The 19,745-nt window shown below is 49.2% G+C and overlaps 1 protein-coding gene across 1 annotated transcript in view; it reads left to right on the forward strand.

Moving 5' to 3' along the window:
- The window catches only part of Gabbr2 (gamma-aminobutyric acid type B receptor subunit 2), a 352,128-nt gene that overhangs the window by 267,208 nt on the left and 65,175 nt on the right, over window positions 1-19,745 (forward strand). Inside the window, exons 10-12 of the mRNA XM_015492500.2 lie at window positions 1,466-1,616; window positions 4,308-4,440; window positions 16,519-16,626. Of these exons, the coding sequence (XP_015347986.1) occupies window positions 1,466-1,616; window positions 4,308-4,440; window positions 16,519-16,626 (392 nt within the window). The remainder of the gene's footprint in view (window positions 1-1,465; window positions 1,617-4,307; window positions 4,441-16,518; window positions 16,627-19,745) is intronic.

The raw sequence follows: 19,745 nt of genomic DNA on the forward strand, positions 1-19,745 counted from the left end.
AGGAAATTGTTTCTGATCCCCAGAACTTGATTTTGGGAGCCAGAAGGCCCTGAGCCAGCTTCTTGCAGTCTCAGTGTGTGGGGCCGGGGTGATGCAGAGTGGGGAAGAAGTTTCCAGATGTTAAACTCTCACTTCTAGAAATAAGAAAGGATATTGCCTCTACCTTGTGTTTGCTTTTGCCCTGACTTTCAGCCCTTGAAGCCCTCTTTTTATAAATGTCACTTTGTATGAGTCACTTAAGGCTTCACCTGAACATACCAGCAGGTTCCCAGCTGTTTTCAAACCTGGCAACTTCCCTAGATTTCTTAGACGGCTCCAACTCTTTTTTTACCCATTGAATGTTTCTAAACGCATTTGAACCTGTGAGCCAAAGTTTTTAAACACAGATGTTAGGGGGAGTTATCCACCCCTGCCACCATTCTGGTGCCCATCCTGGTTTGTCTCCTGGGGAACAGAGGCAAAAATGAAGCTAGTGTCCATGGCACTCCCAGGGAGGTCACTGTGACCCCTAATGGAGCTCCCGGGATTCCCAGCTTTAGCCACTCCCCTGCATCCAGCATCCCCATATCCCCACTGGAGGGAAAAGTCCTGAAGTTTCACAATTCCACAGCAGAAACCTGACCTGAAATAGTACCTAAGAAAAAAAGGGCTTTTCAGGAAGCTGAGGGAGTCCCTGCATCCCTCATCTCAAACCAGCCTGCACCTGGTAAAACTAAAACAGGGCAATTTTGCAACCATGCAGAGAGATGTGTTTTCTCTGAGACCCTCAGGGCCCCTGAGGTTTCTGGCGCCCTTGATGAATGAGCAGGGCAGCTCTGCAGTCACATCGAGAAATGGAACCCCACAGTTTCAGTCCAGTCCTAGCTCGGCAGGAAAGGAAGGTAGCTTCTGCCCCCCACAGTTAGCAAGTCTTATGGAAACAGCAAACCAAAGAACTTGTATAATATAATGACCTTGAGGCAGAAAATCTGCAGCCAGAGCACATCTGTGTCACCACGGAATTGACAGGCGGGAGGTCTGCCCCGTTGAGGGGTGATCATTTATCATGTGTTGGTAGGAACAGAGTCCTTGAGGCCACAGCCAAGATCCTCACCCCAATGGCACCCAGTGGTACCTGCTCACATCACCGAGCCCCGAGCCTCCCAAGTCTATGTTACCTTTGGGGATGAATGGTGATCGTTTTCAACAGCGTAATTAGACCAAATCAAATTCTAGTCTTCTAATGGCTATTAAATGCATCGCAAACCCCTGATTGATTCTATTTAGAGAAAGAAATAAGTCCTGGCTCAGGCTCCCTGCTGGGCTGACTGGCCAGCCACCCATCCAACTCACTCAGGAGATAGATGTGCCACGGATACATTTGTGGTGCAAGAGTCTGGCCAATGTCACAGACACCTACATGAGGATGTCCCTGGGGAATGACTATGCACTGGGCTCCACTGATGTCTTCCCCTTGATATTATAGGATCCGAACCACCCAAGGACAAGACCATCATCCTGGAGCAGCTCCGGAAGATCTCCCTGCCTCTCTACAGCATCCTCTCGGCCCTCACCATCCTCGGCATGATCATGGCCAGTGCTTTTCTCTTCTTCAACATCAAGAATCGGAATCAGAAGTAAGCTGCTAGGCCCTCTTCCAGGATAACACCATCTGGGTTGTCAACTTCATGGTCCAAGTGTAGGATCTTCACATGACAGATTCTCCAGGGGCACAAAAGTTCTTAGGGTAGAGTTTCCTAAAGTGTGTAACTCAGTCACCAGGATGATTTAGGTACGTGCACATGCACACAACACACACACACACACACACATAGGCAGGGCTACTGGTTGCACGGGAGTCCCTGGTCAACTGAGTTCAGAGAAGACCAGGTTAAATAAAATAGAAGACTCCAAGTCCACAGACCTTTTCAGCTCTTTGGATATACTTAGCACGCTGTATGATCTAAGAGTAGAAATCCAGAAGACAGAATTCCCCAGCTTCTCTTCCCCCTCCCAGACATCTTTGGAAATCACTGATGGACGGGGGACTCCTGTTGAAACATGTGACAATGCAGAAACCCCGTCCTTACGTCATCTCACTTGACCCTCCTGATGTTTCCTATGTTACAAATAAGAACCCCCAACCTCCATGACAGGAGACTGCTGTCCACATGTGCGAGGACCTGTCCCCTGGGTTTCTTGTTTTGGTTGCTTTTCCCAAACATATGCCCTAACTCTCCCAAGGACAGAGCTTCATTCTGAATTATTCTGGTCAGTCGTGGGTCAAACAGGCCACCACTACAGGCGCTGGTGTTGACCACGCACAGCCAGCTTCTTTGGTTTCCATGGTGAATCCCTGCAGGCAGCTCCTGCTTTGTTGTGGGAGAGCCTGAGCAGGGCTCAGAACTTGGTTATTTGGGGAGCAGCCTCAGTGCCTGATGAAGCACCTCAGATCTGACACCGTGCCCAGAAGCCATGTTGTGTCACCTCACAGGCTACCAGGAACAACATGAATTCCAAGGAAAACTGTTTAGCTTCTCTTCCTACTTGCAAGGGAGGAATTTGGAAGCCCCAGGCTCTTGTGGGGGGTTTTATATTTTTGGTGTTTAGGATTTGTTTTTTTAAGCAATTGCTTAGATCTAACCCATTTCCTGAAGAACAAATTAGAGTTTTATTCACCTGTTGTTTTATTAACCACAATAACAGGTATATTGCTGCAAAAAAGATTGAACCAACTTTTTCTACTTGGTATAACCCTTAAATGGTAGTTGTACCTCCGAGCTGAACACAACGTTGGCTCCCAGTTAGTGTCAAGCGCTTCCCTACCCACCTCAAGAATTCCCATCAGAACAGCGAGCTCAAGCTCTTTTAATTCCTTAACTACCCTCTCATGGTCTCCTAGGGTACATTGCCATTCTCTTTTCAATAGGCAAAACCAACTGCATTTTTTAGCTGGATTTGCTATTGAAAAATCTGCAGAGATAAGAAATAAATAGCAATATGATTCCCAACCCCTCTCACTTCTACTTTCCTAAATGCCGCCCATCCTGTAGGGGCCACCTACTCCTGGAAGTCTGCTAACTTCTGCCCTCCCCAGTCTGCTCTGCTAATGAGAATGAAGGCCCTTTTCAGCCCCGGGTTTATGAAAGGACCCCCCCAGGGGCTCAGTGCCAGCTTAGTGCCTTGGGGACCCTAGACAGCATGGTCAACCAGTATGTTTCATAGGCCAGGAAACTCAGTCAGGTTAAGGGACTTATCTAGATGTGCCTCTAGATGGAGGCAGGTCCAAGCTCTGGTCCACAGAATTTCCACCTTGAAGCTTCGTATGTAGTCCATACACACAGAAAAGCAGCAAGCTTTTTATTTTCCTATTGCTTTGACATGCTGCATGTTTAAAATGTGAAGGATGAATAGAACTGCAGAATGTAAAGAAAAATACTCAAGGAACAACTGGCCATAATTACAATCTGCCAAAGAGTCCCTGAACATAGTGGGGCCAGAAAACTTCAAACTTTCTGAGCTAATTGTGCTGGAGAGCCAAGTATATCCAAGGGTAACTCCAGCCTCTGGACAGCCTCATTTCGTCCTGGCTTGCTGGGCACCTGGGAACTACCACAGAACTCTTCACAGAAGTGGAAAAGAAGCATTGGAGAGTTTGGGGGTATAAAGAATGTGCCCAACGGTAGGCTGGTGAAGATATGGGTAGGGGTAGGGGATGAGGGCTCCATCATCCAACTCCTAGGACAGGGACAGTGATTGGGAGAGGCGTTTCTACCACATATGTGCCCCTTAGTGTGAGCTTCCTGAGTGCTCAGAGGCAGCCATTGCTGATAACTCACTGGATACCTGATGACAGGGTTCCTAAGCAACTCCAAATACTCACCCACAGACTTCCCTGATGTCTGCGCTCAGCAGAATCCCTCCTCACTGTGGAAGGTCACTCCAATGTAGAATTCCCTAGATCGGCATGTTTCCCAGCCCTGGCCAAAAGAACCTGTTGACTTAGCACCATGGAGTAAAATTGGAAATTAACAAATGGAGAAGTTGAGGCAACAGATCAAGTTCACCCGTTTCTATGGGAGAGATGAGTGAACTTGATAAAGGAAGCAGGAAAATCAACAATTAGAAATGCATAGTCATCTGGGTCCTTGAATGAAGGGCAGTATCCCCTAGTCAGTGAGGATCAGGAAGTGAGGGGAAACAGGGCTTCCATCTTTCTCCCCCCATCTATCCTTGGCCGCCACGCACACCTGGAGGCACCTGGGAAGTGTGTTGAAGGACTGACCAGATTAGCCCCTCTGTAAATGTGCCACCTTTCTTCTTCTCAGGCTGATCAAGATGTCAAGTCCCTACATGAACAATCTGATCATCCTTGGAGGAATGCTTTCCTACGCCTCCATTTTTCTCTTTGGTCTTGATGGATCCTTTGTCTCGGAAAAGACGTTCGAAACCCTCTGCACTGTAAGTCATGGGCATATGACCTAAGGGTCTCTTGGTGACCCCAGCCACCCCACACAGATGCCTACCTAGAAATGCGTGAAAATACACAGATAAGCAGGAAATGACCCACTTAGCAGTCTGCAACCCGACAGGGGAGTATGAGATCACTTTCAGACCAGAAGGAGCATGAGCTGCCTGGAAAGTAAGGTGATGTGTTTAACAGGCCCCTCAGAGGTGATGGGATACCCCAGAAAAGGGAGGAAAGAGAATTACCAGAAACTTCTCAGCATCGAGTCAGGGTCAGGGTCATTGAGGAAACATCTGGCTACATGGGTGACCTTCACAGAATGTGACAAAAGATGTTTGTGTGGCTGACCTTGCTTCACTCAGAAAAGCTGTAGCAGGGTTTTCTACTTCAGTGGTATTTCCCAACTTTCTTTTTCATTATTGCTCCCATCAGGAGCCTTTGAAAACACGTTTTCCTAATCATCTCTCCCGCGAAATTTTAATACCAGAAATGCCTGTGTCTGTGTGTGTACTCTATGTACATACACATAAAAGATTGGTGTTCTCCACATAAAAGAACCAGTGTTGACTCCCCAGGGGGCTGTATCATCCCCACTGAGGATGCATGTATTTAAGGAAGCCCAACACAATATGATTTATTTACCATATTTTAGAAAAATCATCTTGAAAAGTAATTAACATTTAAAATTTTTTAATATCCAAAGAAATGCCCTTTAGTTATTATTTTTTTTTAAGTTATGCCTTTGCAATTGTGTGAAACTAAGTCAGTCTTGGCTGAAAGTTAACAGTATGGGAACCAACTGTAATTTATTTCTGGACTTGGACAATAGTGACCTCTCAAAACTTGTGAGCCATTTGGGTCTCTTTATTGACCTAACTGCAGCAATTCACCCAGTTCTCCACCTGGAAGATCAGAGCTACAGGTGCCAACAAAACATCTTTGTGGACCAGATTAATGCAAAAGCTGCTCTCTGTGGTTGCTGTTTCTCTTGAGCTATTGGGAGCACAGCCGTCTCTTTAGGTCTCATTTATTGCTCTGAAGTTTCAAGTTGCCCACTGCCAGACAGTGATGGGTGAAAGCCTAGCAAGGAGGGATACGTGAGTGAAGAGCCCTTAAAACATGTGGCAGGCCACTTTCCAGGAACAGCTAGTTCCTGTGCTCTGAGACAGCATGAGGAAACCAGGGAGGCCCCCGGGATCCTGTGTTCTGGGTGACGATGCCCCCTGATTCCTGCAGATGGTTAAATCAGACTGCCCCACAGCATCAAGGAATTGGTGTTGCCAGTAATTTTAGCGTGAATCATCCAGCCAGAGAGATGTCTACAGATACACTTACCTTACTCTAAAGGTTCCACTGAGAAGTATAAGGTCATCTCCCAGTCACCACAAGAGGCAGTGAGGCCGGGTGTGCTCAGGCACCCTCCACTCTAGGGGTACACCTGGAGGAAGGTTAACCCCTCGAGCTCCAGGGCTCTGTAGGTCCTGCTACCCACCCAGGGTTTTTGTTCCAAGTTCAGCAGTGCCCCTCCTGCTTCCTTCTGCCCTCCTGGGAGGTCAGGACAGGATTACAAGCACCTGGCTTCAGAGTGCCTGGGGTCAGATTCCAAAGACACCGAGCCCCTCAGAGGTCCTTATAGGTATGGATTAGCAGGGTTCTTCCTGACACTGGAGACCCTCTGGCACTGGAATGACTGCTGTGTGGAGGGAGTGTTGGCATCAGGGGAGGTGAGAAGCCCATTAAGTCCCCAAAGTTGCTGCATCAGCAAGACTTTTATGCATGGTGAGGCCCTGCCCTTTCATGACATTATCATTGTCTGTGCTCAGCTTTCCTGGGCAGTGTGGAGCTGTGTGCAGGGCCACCCTGAGGCTCCCTACCAAGCTCAACAAGAAGGAGTAGGAGGATTCCCTCTTCCATCTCCAAAGTGTTTTGAACCCCTCCACAAATTCAAGGACGTCATGATGATGACAACCATGAAAATGGCACCAGGGCTAGTCTGGTGATACCAAGGCAGACACAGAAAGCTCCCCACCCAGAGAGGGTCCCCTCCCAAGAGAGAAGCCACCAGGTCACTTTTGTTTTGGCCAAAGCCTGTTCCGGCTCAGGTGCTTTCTCAAGTTTGACCTGAATTCTACAAACGCTGCAAGAAAGGGACATCCCCCACACCCGCCGTTTTTCTTTTAATGAAGCCTGACATTCTATTCCAGGAGCTGCACTCATTTGTGTGAGGGGAAGCTTGTCCTGGGAAGCCTGGGAGGGCGTATGAATAAATCATAAAGCACTTCACAAATCGGCATTAGCGGGCACGAGGCTCGGGTGGAGGCGGGGGCTGCTTCTCACACCCCTGGGAATTCACAATTGGCAGTTGGGTCCTTTCAGGGCTGTTGCAAAGGGAACCCGCATTCATGACTTGGAGAAAGGCTTAGAGGAACTCCTCTGGGTGAAACTGGGTCAGCAAAATGTGTGCATGATTGGGACTGGGGTCACTTACTGGATCGTTCCCTGGAGGAGGGACTGGAAGCTCTTGGATTTAGAACATGCATACAGTCCCCAGTGGGCCACATGAGTTGTACTCTAACACTTGCAGGGGATCAGTCCTTTATTCCATGAGGTTTCTCAAGTTCTCTTCTCCTGGACCTAGAAGGCTGCCTCCCACCCCCAGGCCTTGTCCCCAGCAAACTCTGGGATGGATGGGCAACAATGGATCCCCAAACAATGACCTCAGTTTTGTCACCTGTAAGATGAGTGTAATAATACTCCCTGTAGGATGCGACATGGGTTAAATGAGACGGTTCTGACAGCTGCCTGGTATGCAGCACAGGGTGAGTGGGAGGGGCAGGTGGAGGGAAGGGCAAGGTGAGTCACCTTGTCTGTGTTCTGTGAGAAATCTTCAAAGCCAAGGGGTAAGATAGACCTCAAAGTCAGCCTCAGGTTTGGGGTAGAATGTTACCTGCTGTCTTATAAACACCCTTTTTCTATTCTTTTAGTTTTTAATATAAAAATAAAACACAATGATAAACCACATACACCATCTCGGGAAGAAGCCCATGATAGTCACAGATTGGACCTCTCGGGGCTGGCTGAGTCTCTGCTCCATAGGGCCATTCTAACCTGCAAGGGGTGGGCGCAAGTGTGAGCACCTGTGTATGTACACACGCACACACACACTCAAAATTCTATTGCTAGGGAAGAGCTATACTTAGCTCCCATCCCCCACTCTCTGACCCTTTCTGGAATCTTCCCAGCCTGTCAGTGCCGGTTTCAGCAAGTCTTGCAAACAGCTCCAGCTACATGGTGCTGTCTCCCTGGACACTGTGTCAGTAGTGGAATCACCATAGCAACGTGGCCCCTGTGGGCACAGAGCTGCCTAGGAGGCTGGTGCTGGGTGTGGGCCAGAGCCCCAGTGCCAAGGGAAGGGAGTGCCTGCTCTCTCTGACAAGTTGGCCTGGCTCGGGAAGTCCAGCCCCTGCCAGCCAGGAAAGGGAGCCAGGTGAGAAGAGAAATGCATAGGCATGGTAGGCACAGGCAGAACCCCAGCTCCAAGGTGCAGGGTAGGCGGGGGCTCTGCAGAGGGGCTGAGGAGGCCTGGCCGGCCTGCAGTCCCACTGTGGGTCTGCAGCACCCTCCCGTCTCAGGAGATCCTGGGGTGCAGTAGTCAGCAGCTTCACTACCTCCCCAGCCCGAGCCCTCGCGGAGCTCAGTACTGTGCACCCTGCTTCCCCAAGGGTCTGCTTTCTGCTGCTGGGTGCAGCTGCTCCTTCCAGAGCCCACAGCCACCTGATCAGGCAGGTAGGAGTCACTGTCCCCCACCTCATAGGAAAGTCAAAAACCTGTCCTGCATTGCTAGGTGGCAGGACAGAGACTCCCAAGAAGCCCTGTTGGATTGCAAAGATGCCTGCTCTGCTCCTTTTTTTTTTTTTTTTTAAAGAAATGCTTTGATTTTTGTTAGCTAGCTTATACCAGGAAAAACAGGTCAACTAATTTATTAGGGATCCAGTCAATTTTTATCCCAACCAAGATCTTTGTCCATTTGGATCTTTAAAAATCAAGATATAATTCATAGACTGTAACATTCACCGTTTAAAGGTGTACTTTTCATTGATGTTGGTGTATGAATTCATTTTTGATGTATCCTCAGGACATATGAGAGTATCTAACACAAGAGAGAGGCTCTGGTGTCAGACTGTTTGTGTTCAATTCCTAAATACACTGCTTCCCAGCTTTGTAAATTCAAGTTATTAATATCTCTGAACCTTAGGGATTATGTACTCTTCTCCAAAATATGGATAATACTATGCTTATAAGGATTTAATGAGATCGTGTATGTGAAGGACCTAATGCATGCCACATTGCAAGATTCAGTACATGTTAGCTATTATCATTATGAATGAATGAATGAAAGGGGGGACTCTGTCAGGGTAACTGTGTTCACCTCTGGACACTGCTAAGACAGACATTGATAAGGTGGGCTGAAGAAGAGCCTAGAAACTGGGGTCGGTGCTGGTCAATTTGGTGTAGGTATATCCATGACCACTTCTGGCCTTGTGCGATTTTGCTGTACCAGAACTGGATTGGGGATAAGCCAGGATGGTGTGTGCCCCTGACATATAAATATACACTTATTTATATGTATAGTATCACAAATATATCGCTCAATTAATTCCCACAAACTGAACTCAACTGTGAATCCAGGATCCATAATAAGAAATGACATGAACTGTATCCCAGGAGCCCTTTCTGTCCCCTTCCACTTACTATCTGCTCTAAAGAGAACTACCATCTTGACTATCCCCTGCGTGGCCAGTGCAGCTCAGCGTAGGTGTGGATCACCCGGGGTCTTGATGAAATGCGGATCTGTGTTGGGACATCTGGGGTGGCCTGTGATTCTGTACTGTGATGCTCCCAAGAGCTAGAGCTGCAGCGTCCCCAGCCTACACCTGGAGTAGCAAGGGGAAGATGAGCACTGGCTGCTTCATTTTGTGTTTGTGTCTTAGAGACTAAGCATGTAGAAGAAATGGAAGCACCAGAGACCTGGTCCCCTGAGGACTAGTGGTGGGGAGACCGGGGCTCCTGGGCTGGACGACACTGGTGTGTGGGCTCCACCGCCCAATCTTGGAAAACCAGGGGTCCCATCACAGCTGGCAGGGCTGGGCTCGGGTCCTGCCACATGATTTCAGATTCTTCACCCTCCTGGTAAGGGGGTCTGCATTCAGGATGGGCATAAGCCGGGCAGAGATGGAGTCAAGGGGGTTCAGCTACTGGGTTGGGGAGCAAAACATGCCCTCTTCCTGACCTGCAGAGATGCCTAGCTTTTCTAATTCTAAAAAGGTACAGACTGCCAAGGAACACCTACTGGCTCTCAGTAAATCCAAGTCCAGAAAGAATTAGTGAAATGTTTTTAGTTAAAAAGCCACAACTCTATCATATTACTTTCTTTCTTTCCTTTTAAGTAGTTGGTAGTAAAGCGATATAATAATGTGCTTTGGGGACTGTTTTGGCCTGTGATCCCATGTCCTCACGTAAAGTGTTTTTGAGTTCAGAAAGGTGGCCAGCAGGCTGGGCCAGGGGATGCCCACAGGGCTTGGAGGTGGCCTCACCTGGCAGGTTCAGAATAGCTGAGGGAGGCAGCCCCAGGCACTGGAGCTAACAGGGCCTATGTTTCAGTCAGCTCTTTTGTTGCTGTGACTGAAGGATCTGACCAGAACAACTGTAGAGGAGGAAAAGTTTATTTGAGGGTTCATGGTTTCAGAGTCTTAGTCCATAGGAGGCCAGCTCCCTTTCTAAGAGCTTGAGGTGAGGCAGGACATCACGGGGGAAGTATGGCAGAGGGAAGCAGCTCACATGATGATCAGAAAGCAGAGAGAGATGTCACTCCCCAGATACAAACATATACCCCAAAGCCACGCCCCAATTCCCACCTCCTCCAGCCACACTTCAGTTACCTCTTAGTTAATTCCTATCAAGGGATTAAATCACTGACCGGGTTCTGACCCTTACAACCCACTCATTTCTCCTCTGAACTTTCTTGCATTGTCTCACATGTGAGCTCTGGAGGACACCTCACATCCAAACCAAACAGCCTACCTGGACCTACTGGGTCTGGGGCTGGGTTCAGAGCCTCTCTTGCTGGGGTGACCTCCATACCCCTATTCCGTTTGTCTCTAGCCATTGAGGTCCTTCTAAGGGAGGGGACTAAGGACCAAGGACCTTAAACTCTCCAGCTGATGGACAGGTGAGGCCCTCCCTTCCTACAGTCCCATGTGGGCCACTCGAAACCCCACACTCATGGGTTCTCTTGTTCTCGCCATTCATTCCTTGGTCCATTCCTTCATTCGTTCATTCATCTGATAACATTTTCCAGGCACCCACCACATGTCAAGCTCCACAGGCACAGAGCTAACCACACCATTGCTGCCCTTAGGGGGCTGGCAGTGTAAACCAAAAGGCAAAAGTCAGCAAGTCACCCCCATTCACAGTGACCTACACCCTGGGGTTAGGGGAAAGGGTGATGGCCAGAAGTGGAGGGGCAAGTCTTAATATATGCTCCCTGCCCCCCACAAGTAAGCTCTGGTTATTTGTGCACATCCTAAAAAGCTGCCTTTTACTTGCCCACAAATTCCACAGCACATGCAGCCTCTGTGGCATGGCTGCCCAGCTCTTCCTCTGTGGTCCTGGCCCCTGCTTGTCCACATCTTCTATCCACAGAGGTGCCTGCAGGCACACAGCAGCCACTCCCCAGCACACACCCACGCCCCCTCCTGCCACTGCCTATCTTGAGAATGTTGTACTTTCAGAAAGCTGCCCAGCTTCCAATCCCGAGGCACCTGCTGGGAGGAGGTGGGGATGGGGGAAAGAAAAGCCTCTTCCCTCCCTCGGTGTTGTTCTGTCACCTGAGCCAAGTACAGTTGTGCAATTTGTGTTCTACACAGGGATATTGGTCTCAGGGGTGGGTGGGGGCTGAATTTCAGTCTGGGATTTATCTGCTCTGAGTCAAGTTCTTCTGATGCAAGGGCCTTGAGGAGAGGAATCTTTCAAAAGGACCAGAGTGTGCGTCTCAGAAATCCCTCCTACCAGATGAGGCACTCGTCCTCTGATTTGCCCCAGGGTTCCTAAGGTGCCCTGCTCATCCTGGCTTGAGTCCCAATGTGTTCCTGCTTGTACCTGGAGTCTCTTGCAGCCCCCTGAAAAAGGTGTGCTGTACTCTAAACTCTAGAGGAGATTTTCCACGCAGATTTTACCAAAAGAGCCCTGAAAGGTGGGGTCTTCTGGCGTGCTTCTGGGGGGCCTTCTTCAAAGACCTGTCACCTTGGATCTCACTGCCACCAGCCCCAGGGAGACGAGGCAGGCCCTGGAGACCTGACCCTCAGCACTGGCTCTCCCACCAGGATCTGCCAGGGGTCTGGGTTGCTTCTGGATAGTCGGGGGCTTCTTTGCCCTGCCTCTCGCTGTTGCCTGCCTGGAGTGAGGCTCAGAAGGCAATAAAATTATCCTAGAATCCTTGTGAACAGTGGAAAAGCAGCTTGTCCTAAGTGTCCAAACAGCCTCCTCTATCTGACTTCCAGCCCAAGGCCAAGTGCATCTATGGTGACGTGGAGGCTCAGTGTCCCACAGCCCCCATCATCTGTCAGAAGGCCTGAGAGCACAGGCTGTGTGTCCATTTCCCTGCTGATCCCCAAAAGAGCAGTGAAGACCTTTCACTCTGCCTTCATAGCATCAATTGAGCGGTAGCTGAACAAAACTGTTCCAGGCATAGATTTTTTCTTTTCCTTTGGAGATTTGCTCTCATCTCTCTTTTTTTTTTTTTTTTTTTTTCATAGCTGAGATGGATGGACATTGCCCGCCTGAATTTCCTTTTCCCCCATGGATGTGTATGTCTAAGACAATTGACAGGGTACTGAGTGCTCTGTGGCCAAAGGAAGAGAAAGACATTAACTCTCAAGAGTGAATGTGCTCAAGACTTTGTAGAGACAGTGAAGTCGCTCTTCATCTGGTGGTGATGACTCAGTAGAGATTTGTTTTGGAGGGGAACAATTGGAAATCAGAATCATTACAGCCCCTCAGAACTTTCTAGTTCATTTAACATCACGTGGTTATAGAGAAAGAAGGTATACCTGGAACATCATCAAATAAACCTCCCTCAGTGCAGGAAATGCCCCTACAGCATCCTGACAGAGTGTCTTCCAAGCTTAGCTCACTATCTACCAGATCACATATCAAATTTCAGTGGAAGGGGCCACTGAGGCTACATACTCAGCCTCTTTTGCTATCAGTGCCAGTCCTCTCTGTGGTTGTCCTTTCATGGGCTTGCTCAAGCCCTGCTTTTTAGTGGCTCCATCTTATGGAAGAGGCAGGCAGGTGGTAGACAGATGTCACAGCAGAAATGTGCATAAAGGTGGACATTGTGGGGAATGGGCAGTCATGACCTCCCTGTGAGGTCTGAGAGGGCTTCTCAGAGGCAGTGGCCTATGAGTTTGGATTTCAGAGGACAAATAAAGAATATGTGAAAGAGAATGCAGGAAGAATAGTACCGGGGACAGAGGAAATAGCTCCTGCCAGGACTGGCAGCCTGAGAAGACACAGGATGCAGCAGGGGATAGAAGGGAGGGCTACGTTGACCCGGGACACAATGTGAGATGGAGTGTCGGGCATGGCCCTGGCACAAGACAGAACCCCTTGTCACTGGGGTTCCCATGATGGGAAAAACTACAGGTGTGCAGGTGGGGTTAAAGGAGCAACCTGGGGATACTGAGGTACCCAGAGGTAGCCCTCACCACCCGGCAGCCCTCCCCAGGAAATGCCCTCCCTAGTCCCCTGTAAGAATGATGAGAGTCTTCCTGGCCCAGAAAGAGCCAGTGCTAGGTGAAGAGACCCAGCTACTTCCAGAGACACAGCACAGAGACAGATGTTGGGGGAAACACAGCCTCCTGGCACCTCCAGCCTCCTGACCATCCTTCCAAACCCTACCAGAGGCCGAAGCAAAGCCCCAGGGGCAACACCAGGGCCCGCTTGTCAAGATCAAGGGGCAGGGAGAGACATGGGAGGGCAGGCAGAGGAGATGGCTTGCAGATGGACTAGGAGAGTCAGGGGAGGTGGGGACAAGATGGGTGACTCCCAGGTCCCTAACTTGGGGGACAGGCAGATGGTGACACAATTCCCCAAGTCAGGGAGAAACAGAATCTCAGGGGGAGAGCTGATGAGCTGAGCTTTGGCTGCAGAGTGTGAAGGTTTTATGGGATACCTAAGTGTCACCTGGGCCTCCAGTGACAAGAATATGTGCAGGGTTGGAGCTCAGAGTGGGGATGATAACCCAGAGGAGCACTTAAATGGGCCAAGAGGAGCCAGTCCTGGCACCCTCTCCATCTCATAGACACAGGAGGAGCAGAGAAGAGAAATAACACCTCCCTTCAGCAGAGGGTAGCCCAGGGCTGATGCCGGCAGAGCCAGCGGGGTAGGCAGCCCTGCTGGTGGGTCCCACTGTCCTGCTCCCACCCCGCTTTCCTCTACTGTTAGTTCATCGATTTCTTAAAAGTTGCCTCCAGGTGTGAGGTGAGGCCAGGGCTGACCTGGACCCTGGCTCAGCATGTGCTTCTGGTGGTCACATCCAGGAACCTCCACAACCAAAGAACATCGTGGTTGGTCACTACATTTTTCCAGACAGAGATAGGGTGTGGGTGGGGGACACTCAGGTTCAGGGATTCCTGGTGCTCCCAGGACTCAGCATTCAGCTGCACTCACAGCTATGATCGATGACAGTGAAAGGACACAAGCAAAATCAGAGAGGGGGGAAAAAGGCATGGAGCAAATACTAGGGAGGACCAGGTGCTAGCTTGCAAGAGGAAGTCACACGGGACACACGGATTTGCTCCAGGAATGAATAGAGACAACACGCAGGAAATGCTGTCTCCCAGGGAAGCTCATGAGAGCCAGTGTCTGGGAGTTCTATTAGGGGACCATGTACCTGCCTGCCTACTATGCCCCAAATTCCAGACTCCCAGAAGGAATGCAGGTGTTCAACATAAACTATATTCTGTGCACAAAGAATTTTGGCACAGTAAACCATGTTTGTCATTGAGGGGATGGTGGGAACCCACCCCAAATCCAAATTCTCAGACACCAGTCAACAGCTCGCCTCATGGTCAGGCAGGGGCTGTGAGCTCTTCTGGCCAGGCAGCTTCAGGCAATCCTGTCTTTCCCTTCTTGGCACCATACTGCCGTTTCCAGACGCCAGATTAAGTTTATATTATCGAGTTTTAACTCACTTAATTTATCTCATTGAATCTTAATGAAGTTAACCCTCACAAAATAGGCAAGTGGCCTGAAAATAATTGCTTTAAGGAAAACCTTGGTCAAGGGAGATATTAATAACACTCAGCACATTTGTGTGACACATGGCCTTGAAAGAAGAGACCTGTGTCAGCCCCATGATGATGTAAACTAATGGCATTATTTCCTTTTTCCATCCTTTATGAAATGTCCATGCTCTGCCTGTGTTGGTGTTTCAGATGGACTTTCTAATAGGAGAACATGACCAAAAACACTTGTGAACCAGTGGTCTTAAGTTGTATCTGCGTATTAGCTTTGAAAGTGTGTCGCGGTCCTCAGGAGAGTACCTTATGGCTGGTCAGCTGCCCCACCTCGTGTGCCCTTGCCCTTGGGCAGCAGGATCAGGGTGTAGATGAGCCTGATGTGGGTTAAGCAGACTGGACCTGGGAGGAGGCAGGACAGTGGGCTGCCCCTGATCAAGGGGAGGATTTCTAGGCTTCACTCTGGGGCCACGCGGGCAGTGGAGGGAAACTGTCCAATGCACTGGGCCTCGGTTTCTTCATTTGTAAAGTGGTTTCCTCATCAACTGACATCTCCTAAATAATCACCCTGGCAGTTGTTATTATCTGTTTTCATTTCTCTATATTTTACCTCTGGCCTGATGGCACTAGTTGAGGGATCAGATAAGCCACCAAATGGATTACTGAGTGGGATGGTCTATAGGGCCCCTCAGTGCCAATGGAAGGAATTCGTGACCTGGCCATTGGATAAGCTCCTCCTTCTTGGTCTGTTACTTCTCTTGGGCCCTTGGAGTCTAATCAGGGTGATAACATAGACATCCTATGCCCCTGAGGCACTGAGGTTCATCCTGGCTTGGATTCCCCCCTCATTTCTGAAATGAAAGAAGACAGAAGACTGAGTCCCCCCTGTACCCAGTCTGCAGTCACACTTCACACACGTTTCCCAGTGATTTTGGGGATGCTGTTGTCCTTCCCTTGACTTAGGAGATCAGTCTTGCCTTTTACCCTGCCAGTTCCTATTTTCACAAAGAGAACAGAGAGGGAAAATGTGCTGTCTCTGAAAAGTTGGATAGCCACGTTGCCTCGAAGGCTAGAGCAGAATGAACCTGGGCTGGAGCATTTCCAGGGATCTGCACACCCTTGGGTGATGGAGGGTGTCTGGTCCAGCCATTGAGGGGGGAGTCTGGGAGTAATGACAGTGGAGGTGGGGAGTGGGCGCCCTGTAAGCCCTCAGTAGCTAACAGATGGTGGCCATCTTGTGCCAGCCTGCAGGTATGGCTCTTCCCATCAGTCATCGGCTTGGGCACACTTTAGTCCTGGGGATCAGCTGAAAGCCAGACAGGGCCTTAGTTCTAAAGGGATCCAAGGTCTGATTGTGGTCTCAGCATCCAGCCTGGCCTGCTGCTAAGTAACTGGACTCCTGAGGTCACCCTGGGCAGTAGCAGCCTGGCCATGGTGAGGGAGAGGGAAGGGAGGACAGAAAGAGAGAGTGACCCCTCAGCAGTGCTGGGACTTTCTGTGCCTCTCTCTATGATGTGCTCACTACAGGCCTGTTGGAGGCAGGATTTGAATCTCACATACATGCCAAGTACCCTGGGCCTGACAAATGGCTGATAGAACTTAAAGTCCATCACCTTGAAATTTGATTGAAGGATGCCAGCAAAATTCAACATGCAAAGGAAAACATTTGTCCCCATCCTCTAGAGGACCTCTTCTGGGGTGGTGACACATCTGACAGAAGATCTGTTCACCTGAAGGATGCTAATGTCTCCGTTTTCTCATGGGCTCTAGGTCAGGACCTGGATCCTCACCGTGGGTTACACAACTGCCTTTGGAGCGATGTTTGCAAAGACATGGAGGGTCCATGCCATCTTCAAAAATGTGAAAATGAAGAAGAAGGTAATCACCCTCCTACAGCTTTAGGGGTTCACTCAGTGTTAGATATTCACTTAGCAAACAGACATGAATTAGGTGCTGACTGTGTGTGGCCTCTAAGCTACTTGCTGGGGATTCACAGAAACACAGTCCCTATCTCTTGGCTCCCAGGGACATCAGACAGCTAACAAAGTCTTTACAGCACAGAGTGAGGGGTGCTGGTTGGGGATACATGGGGACTTCTGGAGCACAAGGCACTCCGGGAGGCATCACGTTCACCTCCGCCAGGTCCTGGAGGGTGTTGGGGAGTTGGTCAAATAGAGAGGGTGGGGATTCTGCACATGTCATAGGGGGAACAGTGCATGAAAAGGCCTGAGAATAGGAGTGGCCTGGTCAGAGGGCCAAGAAGGGCGCAGTATGGAGAGCCATGGGGGTCACAGGGGCAGGGTGCAAGAAGAGGCTGGAGGGAAAGGTAGGAACCACATAGATGAATCTGAACTTGAACTTATGGGCAATGGGGAGCCCCTAAAAGAGGGGAAGTGAAACAGTGCTTCAAGTGCAGCAGCCCCTGCCCACTCCAGTGAAGTGGGTGGATCCTGCCCCTCGGGCCCCTGCCACACACCCAGGCCACCACAGGAAAACCTTAGGCTACATTCAAGGGACAAAGATTCCAGACCTGACACCAGATCCCTGTGCCCTCTGCTGCTCTCCAGGCCCAGCAGCACTATGACAAGTCCCCTGTGTAAGTGAGAGAGGTTCAGCCACTGGTTGCTCCTAGTCCCGGCTGGACACTACAGGACAATGGAGACATTTGAAAATTACAAGAAATCACCCATCCTGGGGCCAGTTGAACCCAAATCTCTAGGGCTGTAGCTAAGCATCAGTAGGTTTTAGACTTTCCCAGGAGTTGTAGTTGTCCCTCAGTGTCCTCTGGGGACTGGTTTCAGAACTGTCCCCCCTCCAAGGATCCCAAAATCTGTGGATGCTCAAGTACTTGATATTAAATGGCATAGTCTTTGCATATAGCCCACATACACCCTCCGTATATTTTGGGTCTTTTCTTGATTACTTACAGTACCTAGTTCAGCGTAAATGCTGTGTACATAATGGTTATGCTGTATTGTTTGGGGAATAATTACAAGAAAAAGCATTCTTTGCATGTTTGATATAAATACAACCATTGTTGGCCTAACCACATGGTAAACCACCTGCGGGTGGTTGAATCTGCAAAGGTAACACCCTGGAAACCAAGAGCACGCTTTGACCGCTCACAGCCAGCATGGAAGCCCTCAGGCTGGGACCAGGGCTATTCAGGGTGGGCTTCCACACCTGGGAGCTTCTTAGAAATGCCATGCTTGGCCCCAGTCCGATCCTAAAGAACCAAGATCCTGGGGCAGGGCCAGCAACCTCTATTTCACCGTCGCCTGGGTGAGGCTGAAGCCAGCCAGTTTGAGAAGCACTGGTCTAGGTGGTTTTGGGATCCCTCCCACCCAGCAGCTCTGCTTAGAGAGCTGCTCTGCCGTTTATGACAACTCATCCTGTTTTGCGAGAATCAGTGTCGATTCCTTTGTGTTAATATGTGACTCATCCATGTTGTCATCTGTAATCAAGAACTGGCCTTTCTGTTCCCGTCCTCGTGTGAGCGCTGAGCAAGAACACCCCGACTGTCTGGCACAATCAACAAAACGTGTCAGAGAAACTTCAGGAGTTTGGTTGTCTACAAGCTCCTTGTGGACAGGGATGTGACGCGGTTTCCAGAGACCAGGCTTAGTGTCCTTCCTGCCACAGCGCAGAGCGCTGAGCTGGATGGGAGGGGACCTGCGCCCTCTGGAGGCACTGCACAGCTGAGGGTTGTGCTGTGGGGGATCCTGGCACTTTGGGAAGGCACTTGTCCCACAGGCAAGCACCTGCCCCACCTTTATTATTTACTATTTTTTTAAATTTAAAAAACTTTTTGAACTATGTTTTTTACTGTTTTTGTTGTTGTTGTTGTTTTTCCTTTTCTAATTTTTAGGAAGAAAAAAAATCCTAAATTTTTTTTTAAAGGATGATGATGTCAGGGACAGCAGGGGTAACACGTAGAGCCCTCAAGGAGGTGGATATCAGAGGCAGTAATTCTGTGGTCAAGACCCAGGGGGCAACTGCACTAGAGAGGAGGGTGTCTGAACCAGCAGGGGCATCGATATAGAATGGTGAGGGTGACGGCAGGGACAGAGGGTATGACAGGGTGAGTTGCCTGCACAGGAAGGGGAGAGGCGTTTTGGTCAGTGGGGGATGCTGGCATCAGGACACTGCAGTAGCACAAGATCACCTCCATTCAGTTAAGGCCACTTAAAAACATTTAAAATGGTAAATTGTATGTTATATGTATTTTACCACAATTTGAAAAACCAATAAAACTTTCAGGTATGGTGGCACACACCTGTAATCCCAATGACTTGGGAGGCTGAGGCAGGAGAATTGCAAGTTTGAGGCCAGCCTCAGCAACATAGCGAGACCCTGTCTCAAAACAATTAAAAAGGGCTGGGGATGTAGCTCAGTGGTAAAGTGACCCTGGGTTCAATCTCCAGTACAAAAAAAAAAAAAAATGTTTTGAAAGAAAAAGAAAAACCAATTAAACAAAACAATAAAACCTGACTTTGGAAATATATATTTATATATACACACACACACACACAAAAAAAAACCAGAATCGTGGAAAAGAGCCATTTTGGACTGTGACTGCCTTAACCCCTTCAAAATCATCTGATTCCCCACGTGGTGTTTGATCCACCCAAGTCATATATACCTTTCTATCTTCCACCATTCCCTCCTCTAACCTTCTCCTGGAGTTACAAGAAGGACTAGAGCAACCCCAGGAGTTTCCCACGCTGCAGCATATTCATCGGCCTTCACTGTTTTTACAACAAAATCAGGGACCAAATCTTATCCTCAAAAGTTTGGCATTTCAGATCATGCCTTCATATTGTGTGGCCATCATCACTGTCCATCTCCAAAACTTTTTCACCTTCCCAAACTAAAGCCCCATAAAATACCAACTCCGTTGTGCACCACACTCTGTTTTCTGGCTCTGAGGGACAACTCCTCTGGGAACCTCACATAAATTGTCATACAGTATTTCTCCTTATGTGATTTGAGTTTCT

Source organism: Marmota marmota, unplaced genomic scaffold (genome assembly GCF_001458135.2).
Source record: "Marmota marmota marmota unplaced genomic scaffold, marMar, whole genome shotgun sequence".
NCBI classification, from domain to species: domain Eukaryota; kingdom Metazoa; phylum Chordata; class Mammalia; order Rodentia; family Sciuridae; genus Marmota; species Marmota marmota.